Source organism: Agaricus bisporus (genome assembly GCF_000300575.1).
Source record: "Agaricus bisporus var. bisporus H97 unplaced genomic scaffold AGABI2scaffold_12, whole genome shotgun sequence".
Lineage (NCBI taxonomy): Eukaryota > Fungi > Basidiomycota > Agaricomycetes > Agaricales > Agaricaceae > Agaricus > Agaricus bisporus.
Genome location: NW_006267347.1, coordinates 985,757 through 997,059, shown reverse-complemented (window position 1 = coordinate 997,059; position 11,303 = coordinate 985,757). Strand labels below are relative to the sequence as shown.

The following is an 11,303-nucleotide window of genomic DNA, read 5'->3' as shown; positions in this document are numbered from 1 at the left end:
GTCCTTGTCGATTAGTGGTCAAATCATCTCGTTGTGGTCGTGCTGCTCCGAGAAGCCGGAAGTTCGAATCCTCCCTGGGACATCGTTTTCTTCGAAAGATATGTTTTATTCATTTGTGATACTGGTCAAGACAGTCAACACCCCTCCATGAGCGCGCTTGGCTTCGGTGACTGCTCTTGTACAGGTCGAGATGCATCATCACATGCGTTTTGCTCCGTTCACTCCGAAGGCCACAAAACAGATCGATCCTTCCTGTTGCGTGGAAATGTTGTTCTTTTTCATGCATGTTCTACGTGTACCTCTGGAAACCATCACATGGTGTTTCGTTCGAAGCGCCCTGTCTCGAAACAGCAATGTAGTTCAGATCAGCTGAAGAACCGCTTGCGGATGGCTCCAGAAACACCATTGTAGCGGCAACTAGGATGAGAACATCGACGATCAGAGGTCATGGTGGTCAAGCATTTAGTTGGGAGATTACGAAGAAAAGAATATGGGAGACCAGTATGTGTGACTTGTCTATATATGTGGCTGATAACATTATCAGGTTATCGTTTGTCTTAATAGATGGCCGGTCGATAACTGGCCAAATGGCGGAATGAACTACCGTATCAGTTAGTTGCAACTTAAGGTAACCTACTGGACGTCAGCATCGGCCAAGGTATCCGACGACAAAATCCAGAGTCCTTTTTTCACTTGAACTCAAGTTAATTCGGGCTTTAGACTGGCGGTAGCTCAATCGGTAAGCTACATTCTTCGGAAGACAACCTGATACCACTCTCAACGTCTTGGATCGTGCTCCTAGATCATACTACCACGCCCTCTTCCCTCAGTTCACTGCGGGTTGCAGGGTTGGTCGAATGAGCAACCATAACTCTAACAGCCGACCTTGAAGTCGCTCTTGCATCATCCGTAGGGCCAAGTAAATCCAGAGCTACTTCCGAACTAGTTGGAGCGCCCTCACCGGAAGCCGTGCCACCGCTTTCCCCTTGACCTACTAGACCACCAGCTCCTGAAGCTGGACTAGGCGACTCTGGATTGACCTGAGCGCTATGTACTCTTTTGAACAGACGGCACGTCGCTGGCTGAGCGAAGGTGTGAACGGAATTTTGGAAGGGTGGGCAGGTGATATGACCATGACTGGACCTCACGAAGGACCCTAACTGCTGCCCGACTTCACTAGCTCAGACCCTGACACTTCCGAGCTACTGTAGCTACCAAGTGCATTCCTCCCTTTCTCTGCCGCTTGTTGGTGACATTGACATTTTGAAATTTCGTCTGACGGCGTAGTCAGAAATTGACAATATTGATTCATTAGGTCGACTAGATGAGTATGATTTCACCTTCATAGCCCTCCCTATCTATAACCGCGATACGTAATGGAAGGGATTCACCGTCGTGTGCAACTTCAATTAATATACAATTTCCAATACGCCTTTCTCCCACCATCCTCTTTTCCCGTGGGGGTCTAGGAGTTTTCTCAGAAACCGGATAATGGATTCTCTACTATCCTGCCTGCACTTGGCTCGAACACGACAGATGAATTTTTCGAGTCGGTCATATACGTCAGGACGCCGATCAAAGGCTTGACTTATACTGGCGTCCGGATCCAGATTGAGCGATCGATCCAAGACCCCCAGGTCACGCGCGAATGAAATATTAAGGACCAGGGTACGAAGACTGTGTACGTTGATCGTGCTCAATAGTTCTCGAGTCGAATTGTGGACCAACAAAGAGGATAGGTCAAGCTCCAAAGTGTGAAGGTTTGGATTAGGGCGAAAATCCAGAGAGGGCCGGGGGCAGCAGCCATAGGAAGGCCAGGAGCTGCAGTGATAGTCAATTTAAAGTTACTTTCTAAAAGATACCCTCACCTTAGAAACGAGTAGGCGGAAAGCGTATTTCGAGGGAAGGCAAGATACTCTAGAGATGGACCGATCAATCTGAGCATTGTGAAAATCGAGTCTATCCTTGGCATGCAAATCTTCGGCCCGCCGGTATCATGTTGATCATACTTATATATGACTCTCTGTACGTGTTGCAGGGATAAACGGCTGTTGATCACTGCCACCAGGCCGTCCTCCGGCTGCACAAAGGAGAGCTCAACCAGGTCGGATAAAAAGTTGGTTGGAGGGCGTCTTGTGAGATCCTGTGACTTAGTAGGTTTGGATCGTCGATGACTTAGCCATTCGCACTGCAACGTTCGGATCCTCGGAAATAGGGATAGGACTTCTTCAATGGCATAAGGTAGGTTGTCAAAAATTCCTCGTCTGAGAACCAGCGTCTCGATTCGATCCAATCCCGGATACAGCTCGCTGCAGATTTCATGGCTTTCAGAATGAAAGTCGAAATCCTCAAGGCAAAACCACTTCACATTTGGCAGTAACTGTACAATTCTCCAAACGCTTTCTGTGAAAATCTTGAAATTCCTCTTGATCAGTTTTCCGGACTGTGGTCTGGGTAACTGGCGAAAATGCAGTTTGCGAACGTGGAGTGTCAATGAGCAGTGAGGAGATGTAACGAGACGAATGAATTCTTCGAGTTCATCGAAAGCGACGACAACTTCTTCAAAAAGGATGCTTCGAGTGACGGGGACCCAATCCGAGCTGATAAGTGAGACTAAAGTAAGGTCATGATCTTCGTCGGTGTATCTCATAATCTCGCGGACGATTTCTGTTGGGAGGGGCGAACTGGGTGGAGTTTTGCCGATTCCTGCGTCAAGAGTGGTTTTAGATATTTATGAATATCATTCAGATGTTTCAGGCTTACCCGCAACCTTGCGAGGCCGCAACGCATATCTATGAGTTGACGCGTAATTCATTTTCCTTGGTGACGTGTTCTCGTAGTTGCAACGAAACAAATTGTTTATGTTGTGGAGTATCCAAGTTGGAGCCGAGTCAAACACCGATCTAGCAGACGGCTTGTCCGGTAAACAACCGGGACACAATCTGTAAATCTTTCTGTGTTTCCAGACGTTGCAGCAAGTCGTGCACCAAATTTAAAATGATTGTCAGATTGATCATCATTCTAAAAAATCTTGTCACCAAAAAAACTTGCTTGCGTCATAGTCGACGATCACGATAACTTCCGAACAGCCACAAACAAACCCACCCTTGACCCGCGTGCCTGAAGCCATTTCCAGTTGATGCCGAATTGACCCCAAATGTAAAAGTCGAATTCTGCAATATGGACTATGATTGAAAAGAAAGAACGATCAAGAATAAGGCAGCTGTAAGTACCCACTACTACTAATGACCGATAGTTTGACTCAAAATTAACTAGTCGTACGGTAACTTCATAGAACAAGTACTTGACATAAGAAAAATGAAAGCAAAAAAAAAAGAGCGCGTCAATGCATAGTCCATATCAAAATATGTGGACGAGAAGATAAAAATGGATGACAAAGAGTGAAAAACAACCACAAAATAAACGGAGATTCGGAGAAGGACCACCACGTGAACATAGTCGTCTGACATTTGTGACTGACGACTGACAAAAACGAGAAGCGAGTGAAAGGCCTAAAAGAGGAGGGAGGAGGAGGGAAGGGAAGGGAAGGGAAGGGAAGGAAGATAAATACGTCACCAATAAGCAACAGCACAATTGCGTGAAGACTTCATTTCCAGCGTTCCCCAAAAGACCACAAAAACATCCGAGAAACCCAGCCATTTTCACAATTCGACTCCTATCAGCGCCGGTGCTCCACGAAACCCATATAGCTGGAGGTTCTAGAACCAATCCAAATGATGGAAGCTTGTGACTTGTCAAAATGCAGAAAGGAATTGTTATGGGGGTGGGGAAGGAGAATCATCATGTTCGTCATGGAGAACGAATCCTGAACCCTGCAATGCCGTTATCTTCTTTTTGATGTCTAAGTATAGAGAGGACTTAAATCATGAGGGAGCGTGTTTTGATGCAAGTCAAGTCGATGAGAGGGTGAGGGGAGGAATGCTAATCGATAACCAGTTCGCTTGATTAAAAATACACTGAGTTGCGTGAGCGACGTGAGGAGACGTTAAAAAAGAAAGACAACAACGACAGCAAAGGCATTCTACAAACAAAGTTGGTTAATCATAGTCAGAAGGAAGAAAGTATAACACACTAAAAAGTTCCAAGATGATGAGAATTCATGAGCATGGTCAACATGATAAACATCGTTCCGCCGAATACGCCGTCCATCCTAACATCCCGCAGCCCAAAAAATCAAAAAATCAAAAGAAAAAAAAAATCAAGAATCCACCTTTAATTCAAAACACGAAAAGAAAACACTCACCCCGATTTTCTAGATATCCATCCATAGCCTGAAACGCACACTTCTTCAACTCGCGCTCCAACAACCAAAGATCATCACACTGCAAAACTCCACATTCATGCAACGAAAACACCGCATCCAAAAACCACGACCTCGAACTAAACTCCGTCAACTCCCTCATCTTCTCCTCCCTCCCATCCGGTATCGCCACCGTATTAAAAATCGGCAACAAACTATCCTTCCCCACCAACACATCATACCCACCCAAAAAATCAACATCCGCAAGCCGAACGACAGCGACGACCAACGGCCAAGTAATGATATTCCGCGTCTCGACTTGGAGTTTCCATTTGCTCGTGGCAGAGTCAAAGACGACGTGGAAGAGAGTGCCACATGATCCGATGGGAAGTTTTGAAGGGTCTGGGACGAAAAAGCTCCAGTTCCAGGATGCTAGATCACCACGATAAGAGAGGACGGCGTAGAGTCTGCCGGGGTCGAGCTGTGCGGCGTCGAGAGGCTTGAGCTGGTTGGGCGGGGGGTCGGCGAGGTCAGGCAGATGCATGTTCGTCGAGAACGAGCTGCTCTTCGGAACGGGCTTTGCTCTTAATTCAGTAATCACGCGCACCAGTCACACTCTATGTATATGTCTATTATAGTACACAAATCTACAGCAGCCGTTCCTTCACGCTCACACACTTGATCCATATTTCACCCGGTCGACTACCCAGACACGTCAGCACCCAGAAATCACACACAAAACAAGGAGCACATACCTCCGCTCTCGCAGAATCCTAAACACCTTCCGGTTCTCCACCTGTGCCTGGCTCACAGCCGCATGGGCCCCACGCACCCGTGGCGGAAACGCCCCTGGCCCACACCGATCCTGCAAATCCGCCAACGCCTCATTCGTCCCCTCAGCCTCAACCACAATACTCCCATACCACCCCGGATCAACAAATAAATTATCCGTTCCCGTAATAGGAATGCTCCCCACCACCGCCGCTTTATTGCTATTCGACGTTTTCACAGAAGAACGTCGACTCGGCGGACGAATCACAAATGACGATCGATGAACCCATCGCACCACGTTGTGATACGCTCCTTGAGGTCTATATACAGCAAATAAGAATGTGTGCAAGCGACACAAAAAGGAAAAAACTCACGTTTCCGTACGTACTCGATCTTGCAACAACTGCAGATTAGCAGCAATTTCCTCTCCCCAAGGAGATACATCAATATGCACAATCGGATTACTCCCCATCGCCCCCGATCGTATCACCCGATGAAAGTACGACGGTGGGAACGCCAAGGCATGCATGTACTTGGGCAATTCACCCATCGGCGAATACGTGTAATCCAAATCCTTTTGTAAAAAGCAAAAATCAGAAAAAAATGTCAACCTTCGTTTTTTTTCATTTTGACTCACGATGAGGTAACTTCCATCCCAAACCAATCTCCCCACATTCCCTTCATCACCCACCGCAATATCCCAAATCACATCCCCCATCTTCAACAAATGCGTAACCCCCGCACGCTTACACTCAGCCTCACACTCCAACACACTCTTATCCGATAACCAATCCCCTTCCGGCGAAGGCACAAACACTCTCAAAAGTGGCGCACGTCTCATCCTAAACAACGGCGACCTAAACGTAATCCCTTGTTGTGGCTGCTGCTGCTGCTGTTGATGGTGTAACGATGACTCTGGTGTTCGATTTTGAGAATGCGAAAACGCAGAAAACGTAGGTGACGGTGCCCGACTCGACATCCGTGACGCCGACGGAGGGAAACTAGTCGTCGTATTTTTACGCATACTCGCATTAAACACCGCCTGCTCCTTTTCAGCTTGACCTCGAAGTCGCAACACCACTCTCGTATACGCTCTCGCAGACGCCGTCAACGCACGTACAGTATCCAATACATCCGGATCACGGTTATTCGGATGAATAGATAACGATTGCACGTATAATCCCGCAATACGAGCATATTCATGTGTAGGTGTCGACACCCCTCTCATATAATCACTCAAATCCTATAACAACCCCCCATCAATCTCAATGCACAACAAAGGGGAAAAAAAGAGAGACTCACTTGAAGAGACAACGACAAAGCTTCAGGCGACTCCTCCCAACTCCACCTCTGATACCCAACCGGCCTCAAAAACCTCTCCAAAATCTCCTCCCTCAAATCCCTCTTCTGAACCATGACGATCCTAATCGTCCTCGAAACACTAGCAAGCAAACTCCATTCGAAAAAATTCAGATACTCCAACAGCATCTGCAAAAACTCGGGATCCGCAATAAAATCCGTCAACATATACGGTCCATTCACGTCCGTAACCCGAAGTTGTTCTTTCTCTGCAGCTTTTGCTATAATATCGAGGACGAGGGAGGAAGGAGGAGATGAAATGAGTTGCGAATAAACCAAAGCCCGAGATTCTCTGCTATCAGAATTGGCAGTAGCAGAACGTGGTGTTGGTAGGCATTCTTGTTCTTGTTCTTGTTCTCCTTCTACACCATGATCCTTCTCACCGACCACATGTGTTGAACCTCGATTCGAAAGACTCGAAGAAGAAAGTGGTCGTACTCGTTCCACCGATGGTAATGGTGGCAAAGTTCCCTCTGCCAATCCCCCATTTTCCTTCAATGGCTCCGATAAACTCAACTTTTCCTTCTCCTTTCGCCTCTTACTCTTTCCCCTCTCTTTGCGTTTCTCCCCTTTCTCAACTTCATCCTTGCTTCCCTTATCCTTCTTTCTAGTTTTCCCATTTTCTTGAACTTGATCTTCGAGACTAGCAGAAAACGATTGCAAGGCCTCTGGATCAATCAACGGTTTACTTGACCTATTTAATTTCCCAATATCACCATTCAATTTACTTTTCGGCGGAGACGTTGGCGTCAATGGTCGACTACATAATACCAATATCAACACACACAGCAAGTCCAAAAACACAGGACACACATACCCATTTCGATTCAAATCTCCATTCATCATCACAGACGCATCACCACCATCCAAACCTACATCTTCATCCCAATGTAAAACACCATCAACAAAAAGAAAAACAATAAATAAATTAAAAAAACTCACTCATCGTTTCGTCTTCGTTTCTAATACCACCACTCTGTAAATCCTTCACCTCGTTCTGCGTCGTATTATAATCCGAAATCACAGGAGAAGGAAACTCTCTTTCTCGCTGTAGCACCCCCGAAACCGGTCGATGATAATTCGGAACAAGCAGTGGCGGTGGAAGAGGCGGCGTTGAGCTTTGTAACGACGCCAAAGGTTGTTGTTCGTTCAATGCCGGTCGAAGATCGACAGGTTGAACAACTGAAATCGAAGCAGGTCTAGACAAAGCACGAAAAGTCGTATGATGCTGATGGTTCTGTTCTTGATTATGAGACGATACTGGCGGAACTGGGGGTAATGGATGTTCTTCGGAAACAAGTGCTGAAGGCGTAAAGGACGACGGTGGTGGTGGTACAACAGAAGAAGAACGGCTTGTTCGGTTCGTTTTTGAACTACCCGACCTCGGTTTACCCAACGGTGAACCTATTAAACGAAACCCACAACACGTGCATTTCACATCAAGATGCGTAAATGCCAAAAGGGTCGCGACAATAGTTTCATCAGTTTAGCGCGTCCCGAAATAAAATGAATAATAAAGAAAAATGGTCCGAACAAGGGGGGTTAAAAAAATGGTTAGCACCAAGAACCTTAAGTAATAAGTTTGGTACTTACTCGGAGGGGGTTGAGTCAACGATGTCCGATGTGACATATTTGGCGTATTCGAATGTCTATTATGCTCTGAAGGAGGTGATGGATAACCATTTTGCATCTCAAACTCGTGTGGAATCTCTTGCAACTGCGACATACGAAACGCATCACCATCACCATGATGACCATTCACTTTCGCTTGATGATGTCCGTTCATAGCTTCCTGTGCAGCGAAAATTCGAGGTTTGTTAGGCCCTGCCAAAAAACGTCAGTTTCTCATCATATCCAAATATGATGTCGCACCACAAAAAAAATCAAAGCTATTTATACATACCTGAGTATGAATTATTTACCAATTGCGGTTGTTGAGGAACAGGCACTATATTTGTTGCGGGCTGTCCCACAGGAGTCTTGAAGGACCTATGACGCCTCGATGCGGTTATAGAGGGTATTTGTGCCTCAGGAGGAACCTGCGGCAGAGCTTTTTGCCTTTTTGATGGCGTTTTCGGCGGTGATACGGGCGACCTTGCTGTGGGTACCGGTGGAGAAGTTGGAGCTCGGCGAGGAGGGGAATTTGATGAAGATTGTCTGTGTTTCTCGTGGGGTGAGGGTGGGAAGGAATTATTTGGAGGAAGGGTAGATGATCGTAATGACATCTTCATTGACGACATATTCCCGTGTTGCGCGCTGATAGTGATGCCCATGTCGTTATCGGGTGAAGGAAGGGCGTTGGGAGTGAAGGGAGAGTGGGATATGGGCGGGAGGCTAGAAGGGGACTATAACATTTTAAATATGAAAAGGCAAAAACATCGTGGTTTGAGGGAAGAAAAATGAGGCGAGCTGGGTTAGTAAGAGCTTAATGATGTCATGTAGACAGTCTCTGACCGAGATTGGGGTGCTGGTGGACGAAGCATGTTGTTGTTGTTGAGGCTGAGGTTGTCCGGTTGACTTTGAGTTGAGGGAGTCTGGAGGAGTGTTCGTAAACAACTTGTCACCGAATTCCTGATGGGGAAGGAGGAAGCGTCAGATGAAATTGACGGCCGAGAGTGAAAAAAAAACGAGATGAAGGGAAGTGGCAAGATTCGAGGTCGAGGGGGGGTCGCGTGGCGAGGGGAGAGAGTATAGGCTTTGAGCACAAGGAGCCAGGGATCGAGTTTACACGAGCCGAGCTTCAGTCTGCTGTGACAAGCTTCTCCCGCAGAAAAGTGACACCGGAGAGTTAATCATGGAGACGGAGAGTCAGGATGACAGAGATGATTTTCACGGCATGCGAATCTTTGGAGGATTAACCTCGAGCGATGGACGCCTAGGAGTGGGAGAAAGGGAGGGCGATCCAAGAGGGAAACTTACCTGGAACAAGGCTATCTCTGGAGGAAGGTCGATCAAGTGACTGCTATGGTCTTCCTCATCGACGACGAGAGCTGGACCGGCGATGTTCGGCTCTGAGAGGGGTGCACGAGGAGGGATGTCGACGGGAATGTCGACGGGAATGGGCACGCTTTCGGGCTGGGCTGGGGGTGGAGCACGGAGGGAACGCCTGTAAGCGACATACGGATCACCTACAGCGACAGGAGCCAAAGCCTGTTGGGCAGGCTGGGCGCGAGGAGGTTCGTAACTCGACGGCGGGGGATTCGTCGGGCGGCGTCGCGGCTGTTGTGACTGTCGCACAGAACGGGTCGACGGTGTGACGTGCGAGAGCGACATGGGCCCTGAGACGACGACATCAGGCGCAGCGTCTTTCTTGGTTTTTCTGCGAAGGAAACCAGCCATCGCGGAACGAGATTGGCAGCCTCGAGGAGACCATCCACGCTCCCGTCCACAAATGGTAATCTATGTCTGACAACCACTCGTGACCCTGGATCACAGAAACAGACTGCGCGGATCAACACTTTCGTATCATGCCCGACGGCGTATTCTACCCGATTCTATGAGGTAGAACCCTCTAGGAACCAACAAATCATATACAAGGATCACCTCCTTCTGGCAGTAACTTGATAATGCTTGTTTACCTAGAAGAAGACACCACACGCTCAAGAAAACTTTCTCATGCTTTTAAACGTCGAAAACATCTAGTACTTACTTCCGAGCCAAATAGGCATTGATCCTTGGATAGTCAACTCCCAAGTAAGACTCGTGCTCTCACGTCATTAAGAAACCAGAATGAAAAGATCAACGGTGGATGCGTGACATGATATTCATAACTGTCGCAACCTCGGTCACTGAATCCCCCAATTAATGCCATTTCTGCGTATATCAGGTAGTACACTGACTACCGACCTATCAGTCCTCCCGTGAAGAGTGAAGCCTATCCATCACCTTGCGACTATCATTTCAGACATCAACTTCGTCGACGCGTCGTATCACCCTTCCTGACCGGGTTCTACTCTGCGGTTCCCAGCTCAGCTCAGTTTCCCGGGGTTCATCTGTTTACAAAATTAGTCTTACGATGTCGGCCCAGGCCGACCTTCAATCCAACTTCTTTGACGTCTACTATGAGCAATGGCGATGGTATATGAGTTTCTTCCCTTCTTTGTATACCTTCCCTCCAGGAACAACTCAAACGAAGAATCAATTCTCACTGTACGAGAAAAATCTCTACATGCAAAGATACTTCAAAGCCGTATTTCGCATCAGTTGCCCATCGGTCGCCATGGGGGGTTGTATCAACTGTGTAGGTCTGCAAAACTCTCACCGAATACATTTTGTGCGAACAAAAAATTCAAGATCAATTTACGATATTTAGCTCGGTCTTCAAAACTTGGAATGTGGGTCCAGTAGGATCCCATTTCGTGGTATGGTTTTAACAGATATTGTCTTTAGATTCTCGTTTCATCTGCTTGAGGTTTTTCGACATTTTCCCTTTATCGAGGGGGAGGCCAAATGTTTTTTTCACGTTCCCAATTGAATTCAACTTCTTGAAAAACATTTTCACACCATCGTCGAACCTTACACGGCGGACATCCTGTTGTCAAGTGGACCCGAGCGTGATGCTGTCAAGTGATTTGTCAGGAGAATGTCCGCCGTGTTACTGTCAGTAGTTGCAGAGTAGTTGTAAGCCTATGCTGATGTCTATCAATGATTGGTCAGATACGTCGGAGTTATCATCACACCGGTGATTGACCAATAGTATTGAAAATTGGTGGTCGAAGTGGGAAAGGTTTACACATGCGAGATACATGATAAAGTTGCATTAGTCGTTTGACTTCTTTTTCTTTCTATCTCTTGCCTCAACGGCCGTAATTCAATGGACTAGAAAAAAAAATTCTTTATCATCCTGTTCCTTACAGTATCCCTCACATCAAATTCCGTGAGGAACCTTCGGATCCCAACTCCTCACTTTGTG

General features: G+C 47.0%; 1 protein-coding gene and 1 non-coding gene across 2 annotated transcripts; one reads left to right on the top strand and one right to left on the bottom strand.

The window, feature by feature from the left end:
• Positions 1-82, top strand: AGABI2DRAFT_t135. Its single transcript has one exon. It is a non-coding gene; the product is annotated as a tRNA-His (tRNA).
• Positions 83-3,951: 3,869 nt separating this feature from the next.
• On the bottom strand, positions 3,952-6,615 carry AGABI2DRAFT_195461 (hypothetical protein). The gene is made up of 7 exons (XM_006456206.1): positions 6,335-6,615; positions 5,670-6,275; positions 5,407-5,606; positions 5,017-5,352; positions 4,265-4,963; positions 4,094-4,171; positions 3,952-4,042 (listed from the first exon to the last, which is right to left on the bottom strand). The coding sequence occupies exons 1-5, from the start codon at positions 6,557-6,559 to the stop codon at positions 4,909-4,911; spliced, it is 1,422 nt and encodes a 473-aa protein (XP_006456269.1). The 5' UTR covers positions 6,560-6,615; the 3' UTR covers positions 3,952-4,042; positions 4,094-4,171; positions 4,265-4,908.
• Positions 6,616-11,303: the final 4,688 nt, after the last annotated feature.

Coding starts and splice junctions, on each gene's coding strand:
- AGABI2DRAFT_195461 (XM_006456206.1), bottom strand. CDS start 6,559: ATGTTGACGGATTTTATTGCGGATCCCGAGTTTTTGCAGATGCTGTTG. Junction 6,276..6,334: donor CTTTGTCGTTGTCTCTTCAA/GTGAGTCTCTCT, acceptor GGGTTGTTATAG/GATTTGAGTGATTATATGAG. Junction 4,964..5,016: donor AGGATTCTGCGAGAGCGGAG/GTATGTGCTCCT, acceptor GTGTCTGGGTAG/TCGACCGGGTGAAATATGGA.